The 17,903-nt window shown below is 49.8% G+C and overlaps 1 protein-coding gene across 1 annotated transcript in view; it reads left to right on the top strand.

Annotated features, from left to right (window-relative positions):
• The window catches only part of Esyt3 (extended synaptotagmin 3), a 56,837-nt gene that overhangs the window by 28,718 nt on the left and 10,216 nt on the right, over nt 1-17,903 (top strand). Inside the window, exons 4-11 of the mRNA XM_021173235.2 lie at nt 3,737-3,778; nt 6,322-6,456; nt 9,648-9,724; nt 10,727-10,793; nt 11,360-11,449; nt 12,339-12,394; nt 14,115-14,235; nt 17,507-17,677. Of these exons, the coding sequence (XP_021028894.1) occupies nt 3,737-3,778; nt 6,322-6,456; nt 9,648-9,724; nt 10,727-10,793; nt 11,360-11,449; nt 12,339-12,394; nt 14,115-14,235; nt 17,507-17,677 (759 nt within the window). The remainder of the gene's footprint in view (nt 1-3,736; nt 3,779-6,321; nt 6,457-9,647; nt 9,725-10,726; nt 10,794-11,359; nt 11,450-12,338; nt 12,395-14,114; nt 14,236-17,506; nt 17,678-17,903) is intronic.

Here is a 17,903-nt window from a genome sequence, read left to right as displayed (position 1 = left end):
GCCTCTGGCTTCTACATGAATGTACACACACACACACACACACACACACACACACACACACACACACGGGTGGGGTGGGATGGGCTTTGATCCTCTGACTGTTACTGTCTGTCCCTGCTCCCTCTTCTGCAAATGGCCCCAGAGCCTTAGGTGCAGGGGTTGTTTTGTAGCTGTATCTGTTGGCTGCTTGTACTCTCCTGTAATGGTCTCCATCTGTGGTGGAGAGAAGTTTCCTTGATAAAGGGTAAGGACTACACTTTCCTGTGGGTATCGGGACAAATATTTAGAATGTAGTTAAGGTTTATGCTGGTTTAGTTAAGTCACAGTTACTGGTTCTCCTCCAAGATCCAGGACTTCACAGTCCTGGGTAGATGGCTAGGTTTCCAGCATCATGCACGGTCCCCTCTTGTTGAGTGAGAGCCGGCTCTGTTTAAAACACATGGCCACTTTAGCGGAGACGCTCATGGGGTAACTATGAAAGGTCAAGGTTATCTCAGTAGACAATAGACACTGTTAGGATATCCTAAATGCCCTTGTGTAATGAAAGCACACAGGAGATTGGGAGAGCTCTCCCCTACTTTGACACGAGCTGACCCGAGAGCCTTTCCTTGAACCCAGGCAGAGACACTAGATTTTTTTTTTCCCCCCACTGCTGCTTATCAAAGGTAGGCGCTGGCTGATAAGGTAAAGCCCAGGAAATGTGGAAGGCACGGGCAGCTAGAAAGGAAGATAAGGATTGTTACTGGGGATGGAAATGAGAGAAAGCTTGTATCTGTATCCCGGCCTGTGAGGGCAGAAGTGGGAGGCTCAGGAACTGAAAGCCAGCCTTAGCTATGTAGCAACTTTGGAGCCTCATAAGGCCCTGCCTAAAAGAAATAAATACATGACTAAAATCCAATAAATAACCTAGGAAAACCAAGAAACAATTAGAACTATTAATTTTTAGCAAAGTTTCTCAGACAGTAAAACGCTGACTTTTTTTTTTTTTTTTTTTTTAAATAACTGCAAGAAAATGTTATCTGACCAGTATTCCTGTGGGGGAACAAATACTTTCTACAATGGACTAATCTGGAAGGAAGTTAGTACATTGTGGGTGTTCTCTGATGGGATCCTGGGGCTTGGGGAGCTGAGGTAAACCTTTCCTTCCTTATAATCTGATTGCCTCAGGTGTTTTATCACAGCAATGCCTCTAACGCTGGTGCCACTATCTAAGTTTGGAAAACAAAAAGTGAGGATCTCTCTGCCCCAGGTCATTTTGAGAAGATGGTAACTGAAAGTGTGAAGAGGCAAACCCACCAGTGGGGTTGAAGCTTGACTAGAGATGCACTCCAGACCATGCAGGAAGGGTGTGCGCACCCAGCTTTGTTGTATGGTGGTCAAGACTGCCTTAGGTAAAGTGAGACAGAGACATAAAATTATATCCTTAACCTTATCCCATTAAAAAAATTCCAGGGAGAGTATGGTTTTTTTTAAAAATTTATTTGTTAATTATATGTAAGTACACTGTAGTTGTCTTCAGACACACCAGAAGAGGGCATCTGATCTCATTACAGATGGTTGTAAGCCATCACGCGGTTTCTGGTATTTGAACTCAGGACCTCTGCAAGAGCAGTCAGTGCTCTTAATCACTGAGCCATCTCACCAGCCCAGGAGAGTAAGTTCTGAATATACAAGCCACAGACAAAAACTTAGGGTAGCCTTGAGAATTTGGCATGGGGAGAGGCTTCTTCAGAAAGATGGAAAAAGACCAGTTCTCATGGGAAAGAGGCTGACGGCCTTTCCACACCAGAGCCTGCTAACGTCAGGCTTCTGTCTCTGGTCCACTGGGTGCAGAGGATTGGCTCCTGTGTGCCCACTCACCAGGCTGAAGATGGGTGCTGAGATCCCGGCTGAGGGAGCACCCCCAGCCCCTGGAGTATGCACCAGAGTGGATGCATTAGCCGTCTTGTATTGTAAGATGGAATTGCTGTCCAGGGGCCACCTGTGAATGGCCTTTTGGTAAAGAGCTTGGAAGGCAGGTTTGGTAAGCCAAGAGAGGGACCATGGCAACTTCAGGAATGTGAGTGTGATCGTTTTGTTGCTCCCACACTCTCGGGTGTGGGTCACCATAACACAAGGCGTGGGCTGTTCCTTGATATCTCAGAGCCAGCCCCGACTGAGCTCTGGAATCACTGCAGAAGCTTGTTAAAAATAAGTCAGAGGGCCCCACCCCAGTGCACTCTGATTCAGGCGGTGCCGGGCGGTTTAGGAATCTACTCTTGGGCAGCTCCCGTGGGTGGCCATCATTAGACCTGCCAGGCTGGATCAACCTCCAGGGTCCAGACACAGGACAACTCAGCTCCCAAGGATGTAGAACTACCTGGGTAGGGAATGTGGAAGGATCCACACCCACTGTGTGCCAGAGCAGGAATTATGGCAGGCTTTGGATGGAGAGCAAATGGTCCAGCAAAAAAAATCAATTGTGCCAGTAAGGGCTGGGTTGAAGGACCCCTCCTGACCTTTCATTCTGTCTCTATCTTGCCCTGTGCTCAGCTGGTCTGTTCTCTGCATACTGTTTCCCTCACAGCCCTGAGTACTCTTTGAGAGCAAGAGTCTTACCTTCATGCCTGCATGTATCCATTCAACGTTCATTCATGTTCCTTCATCCCACAAGTGTTTATTAGGACATTCTATGATAGGGGAAGGTTGCAGCCGGGAGCTACGCATTTCCAGACTGGTGGGGAGAGGGTGTGAGACCAATACTCAATAAAGTGTACTGAATTTTACAACGGAAAGCCATCAGACACCCAAGAGGGACATCTGTTCTCTACTTGGGGAACCCAGAAGTGAAGTGTGGGACAAATAGTGACAAACAGCAGTCCCAGAAAACAGGGAAGGTTGAGTGAGGGTGACTGTTTGACACCCCAGAAACGAGCATGTGCAGGACCTTGGTGGGTGGTTGGACTAAGAGGCCCAGAGGATATCACAGGGTTAAGGCAAGTCATGTGGAGGTGAATTTGCATCCTGGGACCCCACCAGGAGCAGGAAGAGTGGCTGGGAGCTAGAGGAAGCTAAGTGGCTATGTGACAAGGCCCGTGGGTCCTCTTTGCTGGAGACAGGGGCATGGGTGGGGACTCCCGAGAGTAAAGAGAAGGATAGTAGGTACTTTATGGCCACACACCACCCCCTAGTGGCTATGAAAATGGCACCCTATTGAAGATGGCTGTCAAGGAGTGGTGACATTTCCTGATAAAATTCTGAATTTCTTTTTTGTTTAGCTAAGTTTTGTATTTGCTGGGTGGTGTTGTTGTGGACATAAAATATATCGCTTGCCTCCTTGAAATGAATAAATAAAATTTGTGAGGTGCAAACTTGCTTATTGACCAGGAGGAGTGGCAGTGAGGGGTGGGGTGTATAGCGCATGAGCAAAGGAGCGGTCTCCAGTGTGCCTTACCATAGGTGGACTGGAGACCAAGGGGAAAGAGAAATTCCCAGAGTCTTCCTCCGGCCTAGAAGGCACTTCTGTGAAATCAAAGCAGAGTTAGAGAAAACTGGCTGTGAAGTGCCTGGGCCAGTTGTGTGGTGGATACTGAGGGCATCCGTGTGACCTCTGCAGAGGGAGGAGCCCAGACATAGGCAAGGGGTGGGAACTCACAGAGCCACCTACCTTCCAGGCAGCAGGACCCGACTTTACCAGGCCTCTTGCTAGGGGCATGTGGCTCTTGCCTAAATTCCTCTTGGGGTTTCTCTTTTCTAGATACATTTCCCAGATGTGGAGCGTGTGGAGTGGGCCAATAAGGTAAGGCTGTGGGTGGGCAGGGATGGGGGGCAGACAGGGATGGGGGCAGACAGGGCAGCTGGAGTCCTTGCAGGCCTGGGCATCCCCACTGCAGCCCTTCAGTTACTCACCATTGGAGTCCCTGAGCAATGCTGGTGGAATCGCTATGCAGACCCAAACCTCAGACAGTACTTCTCCTGTAAGGGATGGACAGAGAGGCCCCTTCACTGCCCAGCTTGAGTGACAGGTTGAGCTTGGGTGACAGGCTCCTCTACTATGGAGCCTGAGTGGTAGTCTCCTCCACTGCTCAGCTTGAGTGACAGGCCCTTCTATGCAGAGCTTGAGTGACAGGTGTCCCCCATTGGTTCATTCACAGAAAAATCTTCCTCCCTTTCCTCCTCCTGCCACCCCTTTTAATCAGTTTTTAATTAATATCTGAACTGAGGGGAAAGAGCTAAAAAAAAAAAAAAGTAGAGAAAATTTATAGAGAAAAGTACAATCCTTATTTCCCTCCCCTTGAGACCATTAAGTAAAGGACCATGCCAATTAGACACGGCATCTGGATTCCATGTGGCTCCTAGCCCAGCTGTAAAACCACTGCTGTGAAACCTTGGACAGTTTGCCCAACCTCTCTGAGCCAGTTTCCTTCTCTGTGAAATGGAAGTGATTCTGATCCCTGCCTAGGCCCGGGGTGAGTATGGGTCACTGGCAGAAGGCCACCTAAGGGAACTCCGCCTTGTTAGCCATAACTGCTCCATGTCCTGCCTCTGACCCATGTGCATCAGGAACCCTGACTTTCCAGATGAGCAACCTGAGTCCCATGCCCCTGGCATGACCTGTGAGGGCTCCCCTGCAGCCTGTTCCTGTAGACTCCTGACTCTCAGACTCTCCTTAACCCTGGAGGAGACTTGGACCACAGCAGCACTCACTTAGGTCAGGTACTAGCCAACACTCCTTACGGTTGTTAAGCTAAGGTTGAGAACCTCACATTCCTGGAAATCTCATTTCCAAGTGCATCAGAAACTGCCCCCAGCCTCCAGGAAGAGTTTAGAGGAAATGGCTCCCTGCTATAGGAGTGACCTGGGTTCTATGGTGAATAGCTGGGTACCAGGCTTCTAGGATGCCCTCTGCAGGGCCCTTCCTGTGCATGCCAGCTAGGTCATGGTCACTGCAAAGCCTGCGTTGACACTGAATGCTGTGTGGCCCTGGAGGCAGCTGTGGATGTGAACTTCGTATGAGGGTGTGTGCCAGAAGCTCTGGAGAACACAGGGAGATGGCATGGGAGAGGCCTCTGAGAAAGTGGGCAGATGAGCCCCAGGTCCTATAACTTCAGGCTCTGCTGTGATCATGTGAAGGAACACAGTGGGGGAGGGGCACCTTTATACTGAAGCCTAAAGCCTGCACTCCTACTGTCACTTGCCCCTGTGACCCAACATCTTCACTTCACATCTGCTAAAATAGAAAATGTCCATGACTGCTAAAAAAGGAAATGGAGAGAATCTATAGGTCAGTTAAAAACACTGTGCCTTGATAGTGCAATAGCCCAGTGGGTAAAGAGGCTTGGCCACCCCTGTAACGCACATGGTTGGGGAGAACAGACTCTTTGACCTCATATGAGTGCTATGGTGCAAGTACACACACACGCATGCACACACGCACACACGCACATAAACACATGTACACACACATGATTTAAAAAATTAAAAACATTGTGGCAATATCATTTTGGGAAAATATGATCATTGTATAGCCGTGTCTGCACGACATCATTTTTTGTCGACAATGAACCAAAACACTGTAGTGGTCCCATTGATTGTAATGGCGCTGAGCATTTCCTGCCTAGTGTTTCAGCCATGTCTTTTCTAGGCTCGGCTCTGTTTACAAACACTTCCTCTGTGTAGACCTATGACTACAGGTGACCTGTAGTATTCGTTCACCTCAGTAACTTGATGGGCAGGTTCATAGGAGCCATAGGCTGTACCAACCAGTTGGGTGTGTAGCATGCTAGACTATCTGGGTTTATATAAGTACACTTGATATTTGCATAGGGACTAGAGCAAGGGTACAGGTGGCCCTTGTATCAGAAGGAACTTGGTCCCAAAAGTGGCTCTCAGACCAGCCCTGTGACTCATCCTGGTGCAGCAATGGACCAAAGGCCACCTTTGCTGGCTTTTAGAAATTATACCCACCGGAAACAATTCATCAGTCTCCTCTGTCACTGTTTTTTTTTTTTTTTTTCCTTAAACCCTTCACATCTGTTACTCTGTATATCAGCTACAATGCAAGAGGAAGGATGTGGTTTAGCTCAAATCTAATGTCTTTGTATTACTGAATTAAATGGAAGTGTGTTTCCATGGTACCCTGCAAAGTGCACCTCAGCCTCTGCCTGGCAGTGGGACCTGCTGCTGACCTTGGGTGTTTGCAGAATGGATTGATGGCTATGTGGGAGTCTAGTGGGCAGGCAACATGAGGGCTGTGGACTCTACCCATGGGGCCAGGCTGCAGAGGATCTGCAGTCTGCAGCACGGGTCTGACCCTCCAAGGGCTTCTGTCCTTCCCTGCAGATCATCATACAGATCTGGCCCTACCTAAGCATGATCATGGAGAACAAGGTCCGGGAGAAGCTGGAGCCCAAGATCCGGGAGAAGAGCATCCACCTCAGAACCTTCACCTTCACCAAGCTCTACTTTGGGCAGAAGGTTGGTACTGCCCCATTGAGGTCAGCCTGGACTTGCAGGGCAGTCTTTTCTCCATCCTTACTTCCCAGTTCTTCCCAGACCAGGTCAGCCACTTGATTACAAGGATCCCTCTGGGCCCCAGAGAGCCATAGCCCCTGCCTGTCAGCCTCAGTGCACAGTCCTCCCCTCCTGTCCTCCTACCCAACTTCCTAGGTTCCATGGAAACCAGGGCCAGAGAGCAGAAAGAAGCTGAGGGAAATAGCTCCTCTTTCTCGAAATTGTGGGAGGCAGCTCGACATAAAGATGGGCAGGTGATCACTGCAAACCTCAGTGCCTGCTGGGATCACCTCTTGTCTAGTGGTTTGTGACAGGCCCACAAGGAAGGTCAGGGTCTTAGGACATCATGCCCATCTCCTCTCCGTTCCTCATCCCCCCCCCCCATTTCCCCTCTTTCCACTGACTATGGCGTTATCCCAGGTTGCCCCTGAGCATTTGTCCTATCCCGTCTTTCATATCTGCCAATATCTCTAGCATTCCCCGTGCTTGAGTTAGCTTGGGTCAGTGACCTACCTTCTCTAAGCTCCAGTTGCCTACCATATAAAAGGAAAGGACCCGCTTCTAAGGGCTGCTGTGGGGCATGAACAACAGGCCTGACCTCTGAAGGGAAGTGAGCAATGTCCCATGTGTGGAAGCCACAATCTAGCCTGCTGCCCTTGTCCACCTGTGAGCCTGGGCCAGGGCTGTCCTGCCTGACATAGAATGTGTGCCCTAAGTGTGTCCCTGAACATCCGAGGTGCTCAGCAATTCTCTGCTCCCAGCAGGCACTGAGAGGCGGTGACAGAGCATAGTGCCCCTCCCCGGCCCATGCCTCCAGTGAGGCCAGGGCAGAGCCAGGCTGTGCAAGCTTTTTACCATTCTGGGGAGTCCAAGAGAACACTAATATAAAATTAAAAGTTGCTTAGCACGTGGAAGGTCTTGGGTTCAATTTCAGGTACCACAAAGAGTTTAAAACTGAACATACCAAGTAAATATGAAATAAATGTGAGAAAACTAGTCACAGATAGGGTAAACATTTTGTTCATAATGAACTCCTGGACATATCCTTCTAATACATTTTTCTGTATTTATGCTTCATGCTCTGAGAACCTAGTCAGAGGTTAATACATTTTTAGATTTTACATAGGTGTGTGTGCCTGAGTGAGTTTATGGGCGCCATGTGTGTGCCAGAGGCTCCCAGAGAAAGGACTGGGGAGGAGGGAAGGGTGGCCTCTGTGTGAGGTTCTGGGGATCAAACCCTGGTCTCCTAGAACAGCAAGCGCTCTTAACCACGGAGCCATCTCTCCAACACCAATAATTTATTTTAAAAGGACACTTTCTGTGGGGTGGATAGAAATGTAATGGAATCCTTCCTTGTGTGACTGATTTTTTTCCCCAATTATTACCAATTTTTCCAAACATTTAAAATTTTAATGGATTTTTCAATGACATCTAAACTGTACAGATGTTACTCTCTTGCGGTGTTTAATTTAAATAGATCCTTGTACCTGTCTTTATACTCCTCTTTCTCTGAAGAGCTAAACAGATCAGTGAACTTTCCCCTCAGCACTGTGGCATGCATATTACTAATTCAGGTGCAAATGAAATGTAGTTTTTACTGATTAGTCTTAACCAGAGTACCTGAGAGAACAGTGAGCAGAGGCGGAAGGGGAGATGGAAACAGAAAGGATTGCGTCCCTCAGGCAGTGACCCGGCCCTCCTCAGGCCCATGTGGGGCCAGCTCCTACCTGCCTGAGCCACACTCAGGTTAAACTCTCTTCAGGAGACCTTGCTATCTTCCCCTGAAGTCCCACCCTTGGGGGTGAGGGCAGAGTGACTGGTCTCTCTCTCTCTCTCTCTCTCTCTCTGTCTCTCTCTCTCTCTCTCTCTCTCTTTCTCTTTCTCTCTCTCTTTCTAATTTACATCCCAAACACCGCCCTTCTTCCAGTTCCCCTCACATAGCCCCTCCCCTTTGCTTCTGAGAGGGTGAAGCCCCCCCATCCCCAGTATCCCCCAACCCTGGCGTATCAAGTCTCTGCAGGATGAAGCACATCCTATCCCACAGAGGCAGGACAAGGCAGTCCTCTGCTACATATGTGCCAGGGATCTTGGTCCAACTCATTCATGTATGCTCTTTGGTTGGTAGCTCAGTCTCTGAGAGTTCACAGGGGTCCAGGTTAGAAGACACTATTGGTCTTCCTATGGGGTTCCTATCCCCTTCAGAGCCTTCAGTTCTTCCTCCAACTCTTCCATAAGGATCCCCAACCTCCATCCAATGTTTGGCTGTGGGTATCTGAATCTGTTTCAGTCAGCTGCTGGGTAGAGCCTCTCAGAGGACAGTTATGCTAGGCTCCTGTCTGTAAGCATAGTGGCGTATCATTAATAGTGTTGGGTTGATGCTTGCCCATGGGATGGATCTCAAGTTGGACCGGTTATCAGTTGCCCGACCATTCCTTCAGTCTTTGCTCCATCTTTGTCCCTGCACTTATTTTATTTTTTTATTTTTTATTTTTTGGACAGGACAAATTTGGCATCCAAAGTTTGTGGGTGGGTTTGAGTCTTTACCCCTCCACTGGGGGTCCCGCCTGGCTATAGGAGGTGGTTTCTTCAGGTTCCATATCCCCATTGTTAGGCATCTTGGCTAAGGTCACCCATGTTGGAGCCTCCTAACCCCAGGTCTCAGGGACTGCCTTGAGATTCCGCCCACCCTCCCACCCCCAGCAATTGCAGATTTCCATTCTCTCTCCTGACCTTCTGGGCCTCTCTCCTGTCTCTTTCCACACCTGATTCTTCACCCCTATTCCCCCACCCTCTCCCACCCAAACCCCTCCCTTCCTCTGCTTCCATGACTATTTTGTTCTCCAATCTACGTGGGATTCAAGCATATTTACTTGGGTTTTCCTTCTTGTTTAACTGCTTTGGGTCTGTGGGGTGTATCATGGGTATTCTGTACTTTATGGCTAATATCCAGTTATCGGTAAGAACATACTTCTTTATTTGACTCCTCTCATTCCATTGCTGTCTGGGGCTGAGCTGTGGGCATATGAGGCCAACCTAGGACCCTACTGTTCCTTGGTGGCTTCTCCAGGTCAAGGCCTCACAGAGCACTGGTAAATAGCTATGGCAGGAAGGGAAAGCAGGGAGGGGACCCATAGCCCTTCTGTCATCTTTTCCAGTGTCCCAAGGTGAACGGCGTCAAGGTACACACGGACAAACGCAACCGGAGGAAAGTGACCCTGGACCTGCAGATCTGGTGAGTCCTGGTTGTCTTGGGACATGTAGGCAAGGTAGCTCTAGACAGCAGCGTGGAGACCGAGTGGATTGTGTGCACACAGCTGTGGGGTATGAAAGCCTTCCTAGGACCACAGCCACCTCCAGGCTGGTACCCAAGTCTTTGTAAAGGGTTGGGTGTAGAAAAGAGGATGGGCAGATGACTATCCCTAAATAGCCAACTCTGGCTCACTCTGTAGCCTTAGCCTGGCTTCTTGCCCCCCACCCCCCCACACACAGTAGCTCTGTGTAACACAGCCAGGTAGTAGAGCTTTCTTGCAGGCTGGGCTTACCTGGAGGGTCTGAGCAGCCTCTGTGGAGGAGGTGGCCAAAGGGAACAGGCATGACAAGAGAAGAACAGATTTGTGCTGAGGCCAGGGAACTTTAAGCACAGAGATGAGAGGCTGCCCTCTGACATATCAGGGAAACTAAAGGGTCAACTCTTAGTAGTGACTGTTCAGTGGGCAGTGTACTGCGCTGGCCGTGGGCATCTTTCATGTGAGGCTCACGATGGCCTTGGGGTCAGGAAGGGAGATTCAAGCAGTAAGTCTGTCTGGAGGTGTGCTAAGAGGACAGAACCTAGCCCCCGTGGCTGCCATTCCTTCTCAGAGTTTCGTATTCCTTGGCCTTGGCCAGACACAGAAGTGTAGTGTTCCCGGGTTCACACAACCTGTGTCCCCATGGTCAGGGACCCAGAAGTGTTAGAGGGACAGTGTGTTTACCAGAAGTCCCTTCTTCTCATCCATGGGTGCCCTGGGGCTAGGAGTATCTCAGGACACTGTTGTCACAGACAAAGGTGGGGGTATGCCTAAGCTGTCAGGTTCAGGAGTCTGGGAGGGGCCAAGAAAGTCTGAGGCTATGGTATGAGTGACATGCTGGGTGATAACTGGGACTTGATGGCCAGCAACAAGGACTGTGGCTGTGGGGCACTGGGTAAGTGTCCTGCCTGCTGTTCCCTCTCCTGCCTTCACTCTTTCTGTTTCAGCTACATCGGGGACTGTGAGATCAGCGTGGAACTTCAGAAGATCCGTGGCGGTGTGAGTGGCGTCCAGGTGAGCGAGGAGGCTCGACTGCCGCAGCCCCCACAGTGGGCTCTGGGAAGTGGAAACAGCTCACCCTGGAACAGGGCTGGGAAGGACATGATGGTACCAGACATGGATGGGTTGGTGACATCCTGGGAGCAGCTATGAGGTCACATAGCCAGCAAGTGGCCCTGGGCTTCACTAACCTTACTGTTCCTTGGGCTCAGGAACCACCTGTCAAGTCTCCAAAGGCTTTGGATGCCTAGGGAAGTGAGGGAGAGCCATCGCTGAGATCCAGGTAGTCTGGGAGGTGGAAATGTCCCTCACCAGAATCCATGACAAGATTTGGAAGTCACGTCAGTGTCCCAGCCACCCCAGCTGCCTACATAATTAGTTCGTGGCTCTTGGTGGCCAGCAGCAGGGTCATAGCTATGTACAGGCCCCTGAACATAAGCTATGGGCCTTTCAGTGACAGTACATGGCCCAGGTGGCCTTGACAGTGGCATTGGCATGGGTGATAATGAGGTCTCATGAACTGAGTGGCAGGTATGAGAAGAAAGGAGGTCTGGTCCCTCACAGCTCTCTGTGCCTTTCAGTTGCAGGGGACCCTGCGTGTCATTCTGGAGCCCCTGCTGGTGGACAAGCCTTTCATAGGAGCTGTGACTATGTTCTTCCTTCAAAAGCCGGTGAGCTCAAAGCCTAGGAACAGGCCTGATACTCCCCATGAGGGGGCATTGGACCTCATATATTGGTATTTAGCCTGAGAGTGGACATTACTGTAACCACCACTGCTGGGCACCTATGCCCCAAACCTATTTGGTCCATAAGGCAACCTCAAGGAGTTTCGTTCAGCTCTGCCCACGCTGAGGAGACTGAGCTGAAAGACAGCCACAAAGTCTCAGAAGGTGGAGCCTGAGACAAACGTGGGCTCTGGAGTCCAGATCAACCTGGCTGTATGGCACAGCCCCCTTCTGTAGTGGTCCTTGCATGAAGCAGCAGCCTAAACTAAGGCCTGGAGCCTCATACTAGTCTCTTTCTACTGTTGTGTTTGAACACTGATCAGAGGCAATTAAGGAGAGGAATCAGTTTATTTCAGCTCACAGTCCTTCCCTGAGGGAAGCTGGAATTCAAGCAGATGCGCAAAGCAGAAACCACAGAGGAAACTGCTTGCTAGCTTACTTAGTCTCTTGCTTACCCAGCTTTCTTCTACAGGCCAAGACCACCACCTGCCAAGGGAATAGTGTCGCCCACAGTGGGCGGGCCCTTCTATATCAATTAACAATCAAGACACACTCCTATAGACATACACATAGGCCAGTGTGATCTGAGCAGTCCCTCAATTGAGGCTTCTCAGGTGGCCCTAAATTGTGTCAAGTTGATAATTATAGCTAGGACACACCTCCATATCCCAGGATAGGTTTGGCAGGCTGAGAGTCATCCTTTCTACCTCACTCCTACTGAGGGTGGACCCCAGCAGGTAGGGTTCTCCCTTCTGGGTGTATGAAGAGTTTGGGAGAAGGTATGAGCCCTGGGTACCCAGCTCTTTGAGCCTAATAGCTTTCCTCTGCCCTGCAGCACCTGCAGATTAACTGGACAGGCTTGACCAACCTGCTGGACATGCCGGGTATCAAGTAAGTGCCTGGGGCTGGTGGGGGGCTCTGCTAGCAGTGCTGTGAGCTGAAGAAGCTGTACCCTACATATGCACGCTCTGCATAAGGAGTGGACAAAAGGGGCAAGCACCAGGAGATATGCGTGAGTGAGCCTGTGTGCTTGTGTGTGCTCATGTGTGGTTGGAGGGGGCTAACAGATGGACAGTGCAAACAGTCCTGCTGAGAGCTGTGCTCAGCTCTAGACGGAGAGACCAGGCTTTTCTGTGGTGAGGTTCCGAGCGCATGCACGTATGTATGGTAGAATCACACTGTGATTGTCTATCTTCTCACTCTCCACCTTTCCCTACCCCTGGTGTACTAAGTTAAGGCCCAAGTGGCTTCCGTGACCATGGGGGAGGGGAAGATATACCCAGAGCAGGGCCAGCACACAGTAGGTGCTCAAAAAGTCCTTTTTGAATAATAGTGCTTAATTGCTTAAATGTGACATCGTTATCAGCCCCCTTTGCCAAAGTTCAGGGACTATGATGGAGGAGGAGGTGGGAAGAATTGTAGGAGCCAGAGGAAAGGGAGAAGTTAAACGCCAGCTTCTACCCATGACACGGCCATCACGCTGGGGAACTTAGTGCAGCTGTGGGTACCTGTACAGGACATGCATAAGATCAAGCCAGCCAAAATTCCAGCTCTCAAGACCTCCCTGATAACAGACTCTATTAGCAGTGGACAGCTGCTGATGGAGGGATTGTTTATGAGGGTGCAGGCACTGGAAGATTTCTCATGCTTCAGTGGATGGACCCACACTCATGCACATATAGGCAACATTAATTGGACATTGGGTTATTTAAAATAAAAATGAAAAAGAAGACATGAAGTCCGCAGGAGGATTTAGGGGGACTAGGGAACGTTAGAGGGGAAAGTGGATGATGGATACAGGATGGTGGATTTCATTGTACGCATGTATGAATCTTCAAAGACTGGAAGAAAAGCTGCATGCCTGGATTCTCTCCATTTAGATCAGACGAGACATCCCAGGGAGCATCCCCAGGGAAACAGCTGATAGCCTTCTTGGCCAGTCCAGCTGACCCTGCTTCCTGGGGAGCCAAATCCAATGATGCTGGCGCCCTCCTCTGTTCCTTGAAAGATGCCTGGTTTCAGAAGGGTGCCTGCACCTGGCCTGAGGAGGAGAGAGCTCCTAGCCCTGCCCTTTCTCTCTGGCCTCTGCTGGGAAATGTGCCTTCCCATCTCTGTGAAGCTGAGCCAAGGCATAACGAATGCCACCAGGGTCAAGGAAGAAAGAGACTTCAGTGGCCAGCGCTCAGGTCATTTTCCTGTGTCCTCAAGAGCTGTTCTCAGTGCTGTACCCACCACTCCCTTCACACCGTTAGCAGCCCTGTGTCAGGTCACCGAGGTCAAGGGAGGGGGGATATCCGTCTGAGGCAGGGCAGCTAGGGAGTATGAATGGGAGTCTTGTTCCTGTTCCTGGGACCAGTTCTTAAGGTGTTCCGTGTTGCCTGCGAACAAAGCCAGGCCTTTGAGGGTGGGGTGCAAGCAGGATGCTGCTCTTTGGCTCGGTATGTCTAGGTGTCAGAATGTAAATCCACGTCACACCCAGCCTCTGGGCAGGAGGGGGTCAGTGTTACCTGGAGTGGAGCCTTCTGAGTGTCAGCACTGAGGATGGGTACAGGGGCAGGTGGCCCAGGGGAGGCAATGTCACCCCTCCACAGCCAGTCAATGTCGCTTTCAGTGAGTTATCAGACAGCCTGCTGGAGGACCTCATTGCTGCCCACCTGGTGCTGCCCAACCGTGTCACTGTGCCTGTGAAGAAGGGGCTCGATGTAACCAACCTGCGCGTCCCTCTCCCCTGTGTGAGTACCGGGAGCTAGCTCCAGAGCCTCAGGCTAGGGAGGAGGGACGCTGGCCAAGGCTGGGTTCTGAACAGTGCTCATTGGTGGGAATCTTCATGCTCCTTTTGAGGACATGGCAACCAGTTTCACAGGGTGCCGCTGAGTCTGGGAGGGTATGTGACTTGCCCAAAGTCACCATCTGGGAAAGATCTGCTCTGCCCTTACTCTGCTCCTGTCCCCAGTGTAGCTTGCAGTTGGAGCTATAGTAGACAAACTGTGTGCCATCTGAGGTTCCCCTTCCTCCCTAGGGAAGCTCCGTTGTCTTGGTGCAGTGGTGGAAAGGACCTTCGCATCTACAGAGTAGGAAGGTTCTTGGTTAAAGCAGGACTGGGAGTTCTTTGGGTTCTGTGTCCATTTCCCCCCAATTTCCTGGGGCCCACACATGAGGCCCTGGTTTCTCTGTGGCTGCCCTACAAAAAGCAGCATTGGCTAAGGACCTGCAGTTGGGGGCCACTGAAGAGGAAAACATACCCATGTCACTGTCTGCCAGGCGAAAAGTCTTAGGCCTTCTGTTTATGCTCACCCTGACACATACTGTAGTGCACACACTAAGTTCAAGGGCAAGAGCTAGCTAGGGAGGCAGCATGGATGTCCCCAGTCTTCCCATGGTAGCTCATTGGCTTTCACCCACATGACATATGCAGCAGTCCTGTCACATTGTAAGCATTGGCTCACCCCACCTGTGTAAGAATCCCCCAAAACATTTTATTCTCCAAGTGAGTGTATTCCACTGGGAATGTATTGCCAATTTGCCACATTTGAAACTCTTCAGTCGTAGCTTCTGTGTTTCTGGCAACCGGCCATGAATATATTTACATTGATTTCATTATGTCCTCTGTATTCACGCTTTACTTTTTAATTTTCTTTACAATTACATAAAGCAGCTGTATGTTTCTCAAGGTTAATATCCAATCCCTGCCCCCACCCCCCCCACCTAAGTAGTGTCTTCTTTCCATTGTATTTGAGCATCAGTAAATGTGGACATACACATGGTCATATGTGTATGTCTTTGTTTATCTTTATAGTCCTCATTTCTTTTGTTATATTTTGATTAGGGTTGGGTTTTTTTTGTTTGTTTTTTGTTTTTTTCTGAGACAGGGTTTCTCTGTGTAGCCCTGGCTGTCCTAGAACTCAGTCTGTAGACCAGGCTGGCCTCAAACTCAGAAATCCGCCTGCCTCTGATATCAACATCTTTCTACTTCCTCTTCTACACTGATCCCCGAGCTTTGGGAGGAGGGGCTGGGATACAGATGTTCTGTTTAGGGCTGAGTATTCTAGTCTTCATTGTCTGTGTTAATCAGCATCTGCTGCAAAGGGAAAGTTCTCTGATGAGGGCTGAGAGACTCACTAATGTATCTAAGAAGTCGTTGGGAGTTGGTTTAAATACAGTTGGTTGCTATAGTAGAACAACAGTGGAATCTAGCTATAGATGCTTGAAAACAGGAATAGTCCCAGGTCTTTTCATCTCGAGGAGTGGACTGACTCTAAGTCCAGTCAGAAAGTGGCTGTGCACCGCCGTGATATGCCCACTGTTGCACCCGTGGACATGTGTTACCAACCCGGTCATTACTGGAGCTTTTAGGGTTCACAGCTGGGTACGGTTGATTACTCTCCCAGCCCCTAATAACATGTCGAGCTCTATGAAAGTTAGCCAGCAGGAAATGAAGCTTCCCGGGCAGTACCAGCCTGATTGCTCCATGTTCTATGACTCAAGTGTATGGTATCTTCAGCAACAGACTTTTACCATCAAGTTCTGGAGGATAGCCAAGACAGTGGCCTAGACCATTTGGGGGTCTGTGGGACCAACAGTTCCAATAGAGGTATCCCACCCCTGGCGATTGGATTTTTTTTTAATTTTTATTTATTTTTTATTTATTTTTTTTTATTAGGTATTTTCCTCGTTTACATTTTCAATGCTATCCCAAAAGTCCCCCATACCCACCCCACCAATCCCCTACCCACCCACTCCCCCTTTTTGGCCCTGGGGTTCCCCTGTACTGGGGCATATAAAGTTTGCAAGTCCAATGGGCCTCTCTTTCCAGTGATGGCCGACTAGGCCATCTTTTGATACATATGCAGCTAGAGACAAGAGCTCCGAGGTACTGGTTAGTTCATATTGTTGTTCCACCTATAGGGTTGCAGTTCCCTTTAGCTCCTTGGGTAATTTCTCTAGCTCCTCCATTGGGGGCCGTGTGATCCATCCAATAGCTGACTGTGAGCATCCACTTCTGTGTTTGCTAGGCCCCGGGGTGATTGGATTTTTGATAGCCTATGAAGTCTAGCAGGGCATATCCACCCTACTGTTATAGGATGATACTATGTGTATATATGTGTGTTAGGAAGATTCTACAATAGAAAGGGCCTTCCTTAAGTGGTATTTATCATGGTCTCCACCTCTGATAAATGTTTGTATTTCTCTTCCTCGATGTTATCACTACATTTATCACAGAGCCCTGCTTCCACAGTACAGATAGAACCTTCCACATTTCTGTTGATGGCACAGAGTGCTTCACTGTGGAAATTACAGTCACCACACACCAGCTCTGCTGACGGACAGTCAGGTTGTGTCTGGACTTCGGCTGCTACAAACACTGGTGCAATCAATGAGCAGCCTGAGTGCAGCTGGCCTTTTTATGTTTTTGCCAGTGTGCCCATGGATAGATCCTCAAAGAAGTTTTGTAGATCAAAGAAACTGTGCATCTGATTTACTGATATCTTAAAAGTATTGTTCCAGGAAAGAGTGCCAGGAAAGAACTGTGACTTTCCAAGTTGAGATTTGCATTTCTTTTGAACAGTGGTAGTGTGTGCAAAGGGTCTTCCCTGAGTGGGTGATACTTCGGCGGCTCTTGTGCATACAGGGATCCTCCACCAGTGCAGGCAGGACCAGGGTTAGGGTTGGGTGTGCTGCCTGGAGAATCGTAGTATTCAGTTGATGTACAAGTTCCACAGCGGCGCTGAGGAAAGGAGGAACAGACCGCCTCAGCTGAGCCAGCTGTTCACACCAAGTCTGCAGAAGAGTGGGTGGGACGACCAGAGCCTTGGATAGAGCACTGGGCCCTGCCACCAGGTGCTATGTGGCCTTGGCTAGGTCACAGTTCTCTCTGGTTGCCATCTCTATCCAGACTTTGGAAGGGGGCAGCAGTGATCTCTGGTGGTTTGGGCCCCAGTATCCTGGACTTAAGGCTGGTATGTCAAGGCAGCACCTGTGAACCAGTGCTTGCGTGTTTCCCAGGGTGTGATCAGAGTCCATTTGCTGGAGGCCAAGAAGCTGGCCCAGAAGGACAACTTCCTAGGGCTTGGAGGCAAGTCAGACCCCTACGCCAAGGTGAGCATTGGCTTGCAGCACTGCCGGAGCAGAACCATCTACAAGAACCTGAACCCCACCTGGAATGAAGTATTTGAGGTAAGGTTCTCTTCAACCTCCCTCAGAAGTCCTGGTGTCTGCAGGCTTCACTCTGGGCTGTGACAGGCACAGTGGCTCTCATGGCCCCACAGAGAAGCCATAGTCAGGGTGAACGGCTTGTTAATGGGCGGGTAGGTCTGGGTAACTCTAGCTCCCTGTCTAGCAGGCTCTCTAGTAAGCTATTCTGACCCCATTTTCTGTGCCTCTTCTTCAGAATCAGCTGTTG

The sequence above is a fragment of the Mus caroli genome, chromosome 9, assembly GCF_900094665.2.
Source record: "Mus caroli chromosome 9, CAROLI_EIJ_v1.1, whole genome shotgun sequence".
NCBI classification, from domain to species: domain Eukaryota; kingdom Metazoa; phylum Chordata; class Mammalia; order Rodentia; family Muridae; genus Mus; species Mus caroli.
This window is presented reverse-complemented; position numbering and strand designations above follow the sequence as displayed.